The 13,498-nt window shown below is 33.4% G+C and overlaps 1 protein-coding gene across 3 annotated transcripts in view; it reads right to left on the bottom strand.

Moving 5' to 3' along the window:
* Positions 1-13,498, bottom strand: part of UTRN (utrophin) — a 461,045-nt gene that overhangs the window by 276,306 nt on the left and 171,241 nt on the right. For all 3 annotated transcript variants that reach the window (XM_081037226.1, XM_081037224.1, XM_081037225.1), the window contains 5 exons: positions 12,284-12,439; positions 7,831-8,001; positions 3,473-3,652; positions 1,258-1,386; positions 772-942 (listed from right to left, as the gene is read on the bottom strand). In XM_081037226.1, the coding sequence (XP_080893352.1) occupies positions 772-942; positions 1,258-1,386; positions 3,473-3,652; positions 7,831-8,001; positions 12,284-12,439 (807 nt within the window). The remainder of the gene's footprint in view (positions 1-771; positions 943-1,257; positions 1,387-3,472; positions 3,653-7,830; positions 8,002-12,283; positions 12,440-13,498) is intronic.

A 13,498-nucleotide genomic window follows, 5' to 3' on the forward strand; every position in this document is an offset into this window, starting at 1 on the left:
AGATCCTAAAAAACTCAAAATCCTCTGTCAGAATGAACACCTTTGGTTTGAATAAATTCCAATATCTGCTATGTGGTTTTGTTTCGGTTTTTTTTCCCTAGCAAATCTTCAAAATGTTTTCATGAAATAGAAACATTATTACTGAGCACAAACCACGTGCCCCGCCCTCCTTGTGAACACCATATAATAAAATGTTGCATTTCTTCCCCTCACGAAACAAGGGTAAGAAGAAAGAGAATGAGAAAAGATATACACATGGAGAAAAATTGAAATACGGACGCATAAATAAATACTGTTTTCTGGGAATGCTCTTATTTATTATTCTCTTATTTATGTATATAAGGCCCTTTTTAAATGTATAAAACCAGGTAGTAGCTTTCTGTACTAAGTCTAAATTGTGAAATTACTTGCAATGTGTCAGCATGTAAAACACAAAAACAATTTCACAAGTATATAGTGTACACGAGTTTATAAAGTATGTCTACAAAATATTGAGTTGATATTCATGCTTAGCCTGGGAATTAGTCTCATTATTTTAGTCAATTTTAACATTCAGTGGAGATTCTGAAAACTTCTCTCGACTGGGTGGTTTTCTTCAATACTCATTTCATATTTTTTCTCCTTCATATGCAAAATCATAAATAAGAACACATGCTCCATTCAAAGAAAAATTTAGTTTTAAAATTTTTAATGTATATGCCATATAATCTACCATCTATCATTTAGATACACAATTACATGAAAAATAGTTTTATATAAAAATATACTCACTTCGGCACTTTTGATGTGTTGAGACACCTTTTCAAAGTTTCTATTAAGTTCAGCTAATTTGGGCTCTACAAGCTCCCTGCTTGAGCCTCCACGAGCTTTCATCAAAACATCGGCTCGATCGCGGACCTTCTCAACTTGGAGGCTGGCATCATCCAGCTCAGAGAGTAAACGCTAATTGTAAGAAAACACAAAATTATCACACGGGAAAAATCAAAACCGAACATGAGCCGCGATGCTAACTCAGAATTCAAGGTCATTTAAATAAAGGTCTGTGATGCTTAATAAAGGGTTTCAACACAATCAACTTGAGTAAGCTGTTCATATATTAAGACTCATTCAAGACTTGTTTCGCCCACCAAAATAAAAGTTAATGAATCTACTGCATGGGAAGAACGTGTGCACAGTAACCGGACACATTCCACAGGAGAAAAGACTACAGCAAAACCTGCCACTCTGAGAGGTGGTACTGATCTCTGCATTCGTCACCTTCACAATTTCTTCCTGTTTACTTGCTGGTTTTGTTTCAATCTCATCTAAGAGAGCTTCAGCTTGATAAAGCCAAGTACTTATGTGAGCAACATTCCCATCAAATTTTTCCAACCGGTTCTGATGGTCCTAGAAAGGAATAAAACATTGATACAATCATATGAAATATTTAAGACGATACATCTTTGAAGATTTAAAAGTCCTTCAAAGAGCTAACTGTATGCTGAATTTAAAGAGTTCCCACCTTACTGCAAATCTCTCCCCAGTGAATAAATCTCATTCCTAAAAGTGCACAGCTATGGTAAAGTACTTTTCAAATTTACTTGATTTAGACCTCAGTATAATAAAAAGTTGAAGAATAGTAAAAGGTGAGTTTCTTTTTCACTTTCATTTTATTTGTATTCCTTATTCCTCATTTTTATAAGTAATCTCATTTGCCCCACTTGATCATATACGTTACAAACTCATTTAAGGAAGTAATAATATAGACAAATGATTAAAATATAGATTGAATAAGATTCGCCCTGCTCAAAAAACTGTAACTGCTTAGAGGGCAGGGCCTGTGTCTTTTCACCTCCGTATTACAGGCATTTAATATTACACCTGACATAGACCTCAGTAATATTCCTCAGAGTAGAATATAAAATGTCATTGAGATAATAAATTTAAATACAGAATCAAATAGTTAAGCCGAATAAAACCGGGCAAAAATGCTGAGGTTAAGGCAAGATCAAAAAATGTGGGGGAGCCTTATTAATTAACAACTTTTAAGAAATTTATTTTATAGGATAAAGGAAACTAGGGGAAAAAACTTAGAAGAAAAGTGTTTAAAAGACGAGGAAACAAATTATTAATCTATAATATGTGAAACTAGCTGAAAAAATTGAAGGAGAACTAATAAATGACGTGAGAAAAGTTCAGACAATGGTCTGAATTCCAAGTAAGAAGAACTGATGAACAACAGACTATTTACCCCAATAATGTAGGTAAATCAAATGTTTAATAGGACTAGAAAGATACTATTTGAAAAAAGAATTTGGAAGGTACAGACTGACGCATACAGAACTAAGGACCATAAACGTGGAAGAAATCTAATGATAACAAAAATGAACACATAAAATGTTTTATATATTCTGTGAGTCAAGATTTTCACATTCATTATTCAACATTTAACACTGTCAGTATATTCTTTTACTTGCATTTTATGCATTGGGAAATTAAAGCTTAGTGACATTAAGTAATTTATACAAGGTTATGCACATAATTAAGTCATGGATGCACTCTCGATATGAAATCTCACAAACCATGGTGTAAACCCATGAACTTCAATGACCTACGCATTCTGATCGATCTTAATAAGTTCTCAAACACACAATGATTTATTTTTCTCTGTCTCTGTTCATTAGCCAGTTGTTCTACGAATTTGGAAGAAGTCCTATCTAAGTTAGAAATAATAATTTGTGATAACACCCTCTAAGGGAGGGAAGGATGAGATTGCCATATATTCAATGCAGTATAAGAGGGTCCGAAAATCACTATGAAAATTAAATGGTCAAAATTTTATAAAATAATTAACAGTGTAGTGGTATAACCAAAGACTAACAACATACGATATTTAACAATGATCATAATCATCATAATATCTAAAATTTGTTGTTTTAAGTACAGTTATGTAAGAGCACTACATTTTTTTATGTCATATAATCATAACAAAACTGTATGAGGTATAAATGCTAATAATGCCCATTTTACATAGAAGAAAACTGAGATTTAGAGAGCATTTAAGTAACTTGACCGATATCTCCCAGCTAATAGTTAAAATTTGTATTTAGGCCATTGGATACTAAAAGTTGTGCACTTAACTGGTAATACCATTCTTAGGGCATTATAAACATTATACATATAGTTTATAATTATGTGAAAGTGAAATACAGTAGTAAATCACTAAAATGTAAAAAATTAGATATATTTACTAAGATGTTAAAGTATATATTTCAATGTATATCATACATGATATAGTACTTAAGGGAGACATTTTGAACTCTGGTATCTTTTCAAAGGAAAAAATAAAATGTAGTCTCATGAAATTAATTCACAAGCAAAACATTATTGCGACACATGGAAAATAGGATTTGGAATTCTAACCAAAACTGTATTCATTTTTAAATAATTAAAGGAGAGAAGATGTGATCATTAAATTGTTCCCAAAACATACCATTAAGGTACTGCACCAATCCTCTGTCCAGGTGCGCACTCGGCTCCACCCAGCGTTGAGAACACAGAGCCTCTCTTCTAAAACAGGCTCACTGCCCTCTACCAAGTTCTGGAGGGCGGCGCTACTCTCTGTGATGGTGTTTAAATCAGCTTTTCTCTTTTCCAGATCCTTCAGAATATTCTAGAAAATAAAAATACCAAGACTCACTTGAGCTTTCAGAACATTATAAAAGTTTCTACAACCTTAATTTTCTAAAAACTTTTCTTCTACTCAGAGTAGCCTATGACTCCCTAGATATCTGAGAATTGCCAAAGGTTTACAAAACTCCACAACTTATTAATATGTGAGCATTCTTAAGTTACTAATACAAATTAAAATATTTAATTATCCAAACACCAAGGAATGTATTAAAATACTAAAATAATTACCAAATCTGAATTTAAGTATAAATTCCACTTGTCACACACAAACACTCATTATCTCCATCATAACTCTACATGTAAAGAATCATTTTTATTTTCTATAACTACAAGATGGCAAAGCCGAACTATCCTGGAATTCACAATTCTAAAAAATTAATAATGAATTCATCTCCTTGATTACTACAGGAGACACAGGATGTGTACTGTATTTACTTGCAAGGATTACATCCTGTAATTAGATGACTTAACATATAATCTGTTGTATAAGCACTACAAAACCATTTCATCTTAGTAAATCATAGAACTAGCATGTCTAAGCTTTGGTCTTACAATCGTCATAATATGCAAAGGTAATACTCTGGATGGTATGATGATAACTTGATTCTCAAGTTCATAAGTCTGACTTGGCAAGCATTGCAATCAGAGAGTTATAGCGAGAACGTTGGATTACAAAATTAAAACTACAAAGTTCTCTCAATCAAACAGTAACATGGATATCTACCCTACTGCTGTTGCACCTATTTAAACAAATCATTTAAAGGAGCTCAAGTCTATGTTTAATCTCACATCATTAAATCATATTTGGGAAGGCATAAAAATTGCAAATTCACCAGTGAACGAAGGTTTTAAACACTTAACTTGGCCGTGTCAATTATTGGTATTTATAAAGGCACTAAAATGTTTCTCTCAAGTATTCTCCATCAGGGAGAAAAAAAAGAAAGAAAAAAAAATACAATGCCCACAGCCATGCTCTCTGAAGTTAAGGCTTTCTGCATTCCTTCAGTGGTTATGTACTGACTGACTAGGATAGTCTTTGAGAACTACAAAAAATAACTAAGAGATTAACTACAAGTAATTAAACTGAAGCAGTATACCTACCATCTATGCTAATAGATTTTATTGTAAAGAAAATGACTGCATTGAAAATAATGATATTTAAGGTATGGAATAAAACATTAAGCTCAGGATGAAAATGTTATTTAAATTTTGCATTGAAAATAAGTTTACATTATTTTTAAGTGTAAATACATTAAAATGTGAAACACGCATGTTTCTTAAATCTAAAAACACAACGTTGAAAAAATGGATGATTATGTTACATACTGATGTCTATTTTGATTTGCTCTAGTGAACAAAATGTGCTGTGAACTCATGATTTGTATATATCATCTTTATTATTTCAAATCTGAAATAAGATTAAATAGGAGTTAAGAGTGAGTACTTCCAAAAGAGACAAACTTATCATTATTTGCAGTCTTTACCTTTAAAAAAAATGAGAATCAACTGAAAAATACTAATTGAATGTATGTGTATACAAAGATGAATAAAAATTAAATATGCAAAAACCAGTATCACCTATGTACCAGCCATAAGCAATTAGTAAAAAAGAGAAAAGGCATACTTTTATAGTATATAAAATAAATATGTATGTATAAACTTCTTTGCATATATACATAATGTTTATGAAGAAAATAACAAAAACATTATGTAGAAAATAACCAAAAAAATTATCTAAAGAATTGAGGGGCGGGGGAGCAGCGGGAATGAGACATACCATGTAACTAAAAAGAATTAATATAACAGAGATGTCAACTGACCTCAAAACAAATCTATAAATTTAAATCAAAACTTCTAACAGTATTTTTTTAGAGCATAATAATTTTAAAATTCATAAGAGTGTATCCAGAAAATAAAAAAGAAGTGTAAAGAGAGGGAATCCATTAAATACATGTTAAAATAAATAATAAAGCCACATAGCTAAACAGCTGAAGAACGTTTCAGAGGATCCAATCAGTGAAGCAGAAAACAAAGAAATCAACATGCAAAATGAATAAATGAAATTAGCATGTCAAATGAGTGAGGAAAGAATAACTACTCAATAAACAGTCCGGAGATAATTGGTTGACTATTTGGAAAAAAAGGTAGTGCCTTATCTCATTATATACACAAAATAAATTCCAGAAGGATCAAAGCATTAAAGGTAAAAAGATGAAACTATAAAAGAGCTAGAGGAAAATATAAGCAAATAATTACACAACCTTGGAGTAGAGTTTGCCTTTCTCCACGAGTGGCAGAAATAATGAAGAAAAAGATGATTTTATCCTTTAAAAATATATAATAACAGTATTTTCAAAAATATACAGAACAGAACAGGAACTAAAGTAACAAAAAAATAATATGGAAATAACAGACAACATACTGAGCATTAATTAATTGTTGCAGGTAAAGAGCTCTAAATTAAGAGACCTAACTGGTGATAGAAAAATGGTCAGTATTACAATAAAAGCAATTTTTCAGAAAGAACTACAAATTGTCTACAAACTGATGGAAAATGTTCTAATTAAATAACAAAAACATGATTCTTTGCCTACCGTTCTCAAAGGTGTGGTTAAAACAAGCAAGAAGGAATTCTCACTGATAATTGCTGGGTACATTTCTGAAGGGCAATTTCACAATACGAATGAGACTTTACAACAGATCTATCCCATGACCAAATATTTTCAGGGCTAATAATTTATCCTCAGGAAATAATTATGAATGTCTGCTATGATTTAGCTAACAGTATATTCCTCATAGCATTTTTTTACAATAGTGAAAATTGGTAATTTAAATGGACATGAATGGAGGAATAGGACAATAAAAAATAAAATATGTATCAACATACTATGCCTATCTCCAATATGTGATACAAACACACTTGTAGGCAAAGGGATTAAAGATAAGTTTTTAAAAGAAGGTTTGAAACTCTAGATATCATAAAATTCTTTATGAATATATGCTTGTTGCCTGTGTGTGTCCATATGTACCTATAAAAAAAAATGAAACAATGGGGGTGTATTCTTTCATGATAGATGATTTTTGCTCCTGTCTTTTTTTATTATACTATGAAAATGTCATTCATTAGCTTATATGACTTACATTACTAAAAAGAAAACAAGGGCTTTCAAATTGTACTGTACAAAGATAATATTTCCTCAAAAAAAATTACATTTAACAAAAATAAAGTTTGATACCTTTGCATTCGTCCACAATACACCCATAAATTCCAACATTCTTCATTTCCTTAATTCATCCCTTTTCACTTTACACAGCCCATGGCATAATCATGCTTTTCAGGAGCTATTTTCTAAACTGAGGACTTTCTTTCTGGTGCCTAATATCTTGACTTTCATTCAACTTTTATCTCCACAGAGCATGCAAATTAAGGAGTAGTATCACCCCAAGGTCTCCTGAGACCTTGGGAAGTGAGACCTTCACTTCCCACAGTCCAACACCTGTAGAGAATGTCAAAACTAATACTATGACTTTTATAAAGATTTCTGTCACAGTACTGATCAGTATACATGCTTTTTAGGAAATAAGTGTGGGAAATGAGAATGCATAGGAAAAAAACTACTTTGTATTCCATTCAATTCTTTGTCCATTTCAAAAGAGAACTGGCAAATCAATGTTGAAATCTCTATGATTTCAAAGTAACTGTGATCCTTTATTAATTCTTTTCTTTCTGAAAATTCTTATCCTATGCTCTTGACATCAATTAGTTTGGAATAGAAAGATTAGTGACTGTACAAAAGTTATTCTAGAAGAATTAAACAAATTTAACACAATACTCTGTGAAGAATGAATACTCAAAGAATGTCACCAATTTTGAAGGTGACAATTATAATGTTTTCATTATAAGCATAATGCCTATGAAGGTCCTGTTGATGATGCATATGAGTTCAGCACTTTTGGAATCAAGATAAAAACAGCTTCTTTACATAGATTTTTAAAAAATATTCTTATTGTTTTTTTTCTTAGGACAGAGAAGTGGAAAAATGGAAACAAGAAAAGACTGTATTTCATATGAAATGGACATCCACCCAGATGGCCCTGACCAGAATGCCACTGGTTACAGTGGCGTAATACTGGTGGTTCACCTGAACTACAACTTACTTTAGCCCAGGAAATTTCTGTATCCAAGTCGCCAAGCAAACCTTCTGAAGCGGATTTCTGTATCAGTTCAGCTTCAGTAACAGAAAGCCATTCAGAGAGAGAAGCAGCCTCTTTCTTCATTTTCCGGGCCAACTGTGATGCTCTCTCCAAATCCTGTTTTCCCTCTGTCACCTGAAAAGAAGGGAGGGAGAGAGAACTGACCATGAGTGGAAATGAATCAGCATATAAACTTAGGATCCACACTAACTCATATTTAATCCCCAAGACATACATGACCTTTATCTCTAGCACCTACCATGTTTACCCAAAAATAAGACCTAGCAGGACAATCAGCTCTAATGCGTCTTTTGGAGCAAAAATTAATATAAGACCCAGTATATTATATTATATTTATTACATTACATTACATTACAGTACATTACATTACATTACATTATATTATGTAAGATCGGGTCTTATGGCAAAATAAGACCGGGTATTATATTATATTATATTATATTACATTATATTATACTAAGTCTTATAGTAAAATAAGACAGGGTATTATATTATATTATATTATATTATATTATATTATACTATATTATATATTGTATCGTATCGTATCGTATCGTATCATATCATATCATATCGTATTATATAAGACCAGGTCTTATATTATAGTAAAATAAGACCGGGTCTTATATTAATTTTTGCTCCAAAGGACCCATTAGAGCTGATTGCCCAGCTAGGTCTTATTTTTGGGGAAACACGGTAGAATCACTCAATTCTTGCATTTCTGCAAGGGGACATTATACCATAGTGGTCAAGTGCTGGGCAACCTTAGGTTTTCACCTTAGCTCTACCACTTACTTTGTAAGTGTCCTTGGTAGAGATATAGCCTTCAAAAAGCTGTTATGGGTTTTTTATTTGTTTGTTTGTTTGTTTAATTTTATTGGGGAACAGTGTGCTTCTCCAGGGCCCATTTTGTGGAGGGTGCAGCTCAGCTCCAAGTCCAGTTGCCATTTTCAATCTTAGTTGCACGGGGCACAACCCACCATCCCATGTGGGAATTGAACTGGCAACCTTGTTGTTGAGAGACTACGCTGTAAACAACCGAGCCATCTGGCCGCCCCCCTGGAAGCTCAGCGGCAGCTGGTTGTCTTTCAATCTAGTTGTGGAGGGTGCAGCTCACTGGCCCATGTGGGAATCGAACCAGCAACCCTGTTGTTCAGAGCTCGTGCTCTAACCAACTGAGCCATCCGGCTGCCCCATTATGAGTTTTAAATGAGAAAAATATATACATAAAGGGCATACCCCCAGTCCTTATAACAAAGTTAAGGGATCGATAAATAGTATCTTTTATCATTTTGAACAGAAGATGCCTTAAAATCCTCTCAGTGAAAGACTGTTTCAACACACACACACACATTATATTCCATCAATTTGTATGATAGTATGATTTTCACAATCATATGGTTTACAATTAACCACTTAATTTAAAATACAGTATATGGTTATGCAACACAAACTTTTATTATTATTTTGCTCTTACGGTTGTTGACAGAAAGCAAAATGAACCAAACTATCATTTACCAAGCTTTTAATACAGCTCCCGGATTGTGTTAAGGAACCGTACACATGTTACGCAATGAAACCCACAACAGCCTCTGTCACAGGCACTACCCTTTCTATTTTACAGAACAGGACAGCGAAGCTTAAAGAGGTTAAGGCCAAGATCAGTGCTGCACGGCCACTGCATTGAGCTTGGTCTGACCCTGTCTATTACATGATGGCACTCTCAAACTAAACAATCGTTCACAATCTAAGGTTGCGATAACACTGTAAAGGATATCACCACACAATACATACAGAAAAACATGTTCTTCCTTCCATGTGCACGTACCTATAGACAATGACATTACCTCAGTAGTAGAGTGATAAGTCACGTATGGGATGCAAATTCTCTGAGATAATATAAAATGACACAGAGACTGAATTTTCTTAATAAGGAAGGTGGGATTACATTTCTTTTTTTTTCTAGTCTTCTAGGTTCAGTTTTACTCTTTCATACCTCAAGGAGTGATGATTTTTATTAATTTCTTTCTTCAAAGTGAAATTTTTTTCTGTAGACTTTAATTAAAATTCATGACTCTAAATGAATAGCACCTCAATGCAGACTTTAAGAGACAAATAAGTGAATTCGATTAAAAGATAGCATGTATTCAAAGGAAACTTATCTCACTTTGACATGCCAGGCAGATACACAATCATCATAAAACGTAATGCACCCAAAAATTTGTGTCTCCTAGGAAGAATAAAGTTCAACTTATAACAATTTACATTCTTCTCAGTCTAATCAATGTTTTAAGATGCATGTTGAACTGGACACTATCAAGTTGTAAATCTTTTATCTATCATCTCTTATCCCTCTTGAATATTCAACCATTCTCTCCTAATAGCATCATTTTCATAAGGTATGAAACATACTCAAGTCTCTCTTACACACACACACACACACACACACTCCCTTCTTTGGCCCCAGGTCCCCTGAAGACCTTCCTCTCTCCTACCTTTCCATTCAAACACTCAAGACCATTTTCTTAACCTCCCACACATACTTCATGCCATGCCATTCTGGCTTCTACCCCCATCACACCACAGAAATTATCTTTGCTAAGTTCAATAATGACTCCCATGACAACAGATTTAATGGACATTTTTAAGTGGATGCCATATTTAACTTTTGATAATATTCAAATAGCTGCCTATACTCATTCTCAAAATGCCCTCTTCCCTTGGCTTCCCAGACCTAGCACTCTCCTATTGTGTTACCACTTCTTGATACTTACTATAGTTTTGTATATACAATGTGATTTTTAAGGTGTACAATGTGATAATTTTATATACATATACATCGTAAAATGATTACTACAATTAAGTTAATTAACATAGCCATCATATCACATCATTACCTTTTCAGTGGTGAGAACATTTAAGATCTACTCTCTTAGCAGATTTCAAGTATACAATTATGGAAAACAGTATGGAGGTTCATCAGAAAAATTAAAAATAGAACTAGAATATAATCCAGCAATCCTACTTCTGGGTATCAATCCAAAGGAAATTAAATCAGCATCTCGAAGAGATATCTTCACTCCCATGTTCATTGCAGCACTATTCACAATAGTTAAGGTATGGAAACAACCTAAGTGTCCACTGATAGATGAATGATAAAGGAAATATGATATATATACATAGATATGTATGATATAGTACTCGGATGTCAGAGCTCAGTCTGTGTACCACTTCATCAGGGAAGCTTTCCTCACCCCAGACTGGGCCAAATCCCCCTGTGACATCAACACTTAAAGCACCATGTTCATTCCATAACACTTCAGACTGACAATTTCACATCACTTTGTGTGACTACTTAATTAATGATTTCTTCTTTCACTACCCTGTCCCCCATTAGGCAAAGAGATCATTTGTTTTTGCTCACCACTGTATTGCTACTGCCTGTATAACTCCTGACACACACTAAAGTTTAAATTATGTGAAATTAGAAAATTACTTCACTCTAAAACTATAGTCGCAGTAAGAGAATTGGTGTAAAAACCAGCAACACCATTCCCATCCATAGAATGCTCAGTCAATGAATAATTATAATATTTCACAAATAACTTCAGCTGCATAATCCCAAAAGGAAGCTCTAAGATATTGTTCCAGTGGTGCAATGCATCAAATTAATATAAAGTCAACAATTTAATCTTGTAGAAATAAGGTCAAAATGGCCCAGGAATTGTATGGACTGTTCATTCATACTGATTTGAAAGTGGTAACCACATTTCAGTTAGTTTTCTCTGGGGTCCCCTAGAAACTCAGTTACTACTTAATAACCCAAGAAGGATCTAAAATATTATCTAACACAGATTTTCAATATTGCCACGGTTTCACTTCCACACATTTTTGTGCTTCCAAGGTTTCAAGGCAGAGATGTTCAAAGAGAGAACACATTCAGCCTAGTGGATCCAGTCAGTCAATCACAGTAAATGGCCCAACAACTCCCCCATGGAGTCACTAAAATGTCCCAAGTATCGATGTTTCTTTAAAGGATTTTCAATCCTGCTAGATTAATGTGACCTTCCTGTCACGGAATATTTATTCAAGTCCTGATGTTTTCACATTCTCAGTAGACTATTCAATTTAAATAGTCAAAGACCGATAACTTGAGTTTAAATGGATTTTTTTTTTTCAGGGATCATTACTTTTGAAGTTTCCTTAGCATACCTTCTGAAATGTCCACCGTCATTGACAATATGAAATGAATCTAGATTAAATATTAAATTCCAATACCACTAGTAATCACTATAATATTAACACATACATTTAAAGAAATATGACAAAAATTACTGGAATAACCGAAAGCATATATAATTAATGCCGTGAAATGTAAGCATGTTGCTTTCCTCACCTGAGCACCGAGGTCATTGTAGAGGATCTTCAGCGAGGTCAGTTGCTCATCCATCCCCTTGGGGTTGTCAGTTTGCTGCTTCTGGACAATGTGCCTTCCTGTTTTGATTACAGTCTCCACTTCAAGCTTGACTTCACTTAAAGTTTTGTAGAGTTTCTGAAAAATAAAGCAAGACGAAGTTGACACAGGAGAGTGAAACCCTGCTACTTGGAATGATTTCAGAACACGGCTTATCCTGCTCGACAGCTATGAACTAACCATGGAGATCAAAGGGCTTTATCTTCCCCAGATTTCAATTCAAAGGGTAAGTAAAATGAAATCAAGGTTGTAATAACTTTGTAAAATCAGAGAAGAAAATAAACAAATAGAGATATTTATTTTTTTAAAAAACTGACACGCGTATTTTAAAAGTTTATGAACATTTTTCCTACCTGAAGTAGGAAAATATTAGGACTATACATTGAATGTCCATCACTTTTAAAATTAAATTCTACAAAATCCTAAATGCTATTAAAAAAACAAACAAAAAACACAACACTGGTTATATTTCTGGCTGTTGGAATTTGGAAGTATCGACATTCATTTGTTTTCTTACAATTCTCTGAAGTACCAAGTCTACCACAATCAGTATATATTACTTATATAATGAAAAAATATATGATAACTCAATATATGAAGATGGATATGACCATAAGAAATCGGAGTTACGCAAGTCAAATTCAGAGCTGTCTTCATCCTAGTTACCTACAATCAAAGAGCTTTATTTTGTGCAGGTTCTCTTGTCTCCATTCAGAGTGATCTTGACCTGAAACATGTCACTTGGCTCTGTCGCATAACAACAGACAAACAATGTCACTTGAGGTCACAGGACGTACTTTGTGATCTCTATATCTCAATAAATAAATAAGGACTTCCATATGTCCTTGAGCACACGCATGCATGTGTGTGTACACACTTACCTATAAAAATGTATCCTGTTTGTTCATTCTTCCACCCATTCCAGCTTTTGAGTAATCAAACAACTTTTGGTATATAACAGATATGTGAAGATTACAGTTTTTGAAAAGTGCAAAGAACTCATCCCAGACTTTCCTTGTCTTCACAAGTGTCATCTTCAGTTTCTTCATGATTCTTTTCAAGCGAAACACTAATTCTAACACTGTGTATGCTTAGCCACACTATTTTTAAGTTTCTGTGCAATGGAATTTTAAAGGT

Source organism: Rhinolophus hipposideros (assembly GCF_964194185.1).
Source record: "Rhinolophus hipposideros genome assembly, chromosome: 3".
In the NCBI taxonomy this organism is placed as follows: domain Eukaryota; kingdom Metazoa; phylum Chordata; class Mammalia; order Chiroptera; family Rhinolophidae; genus Rhinolophus; species Rhinolophus hipposideros.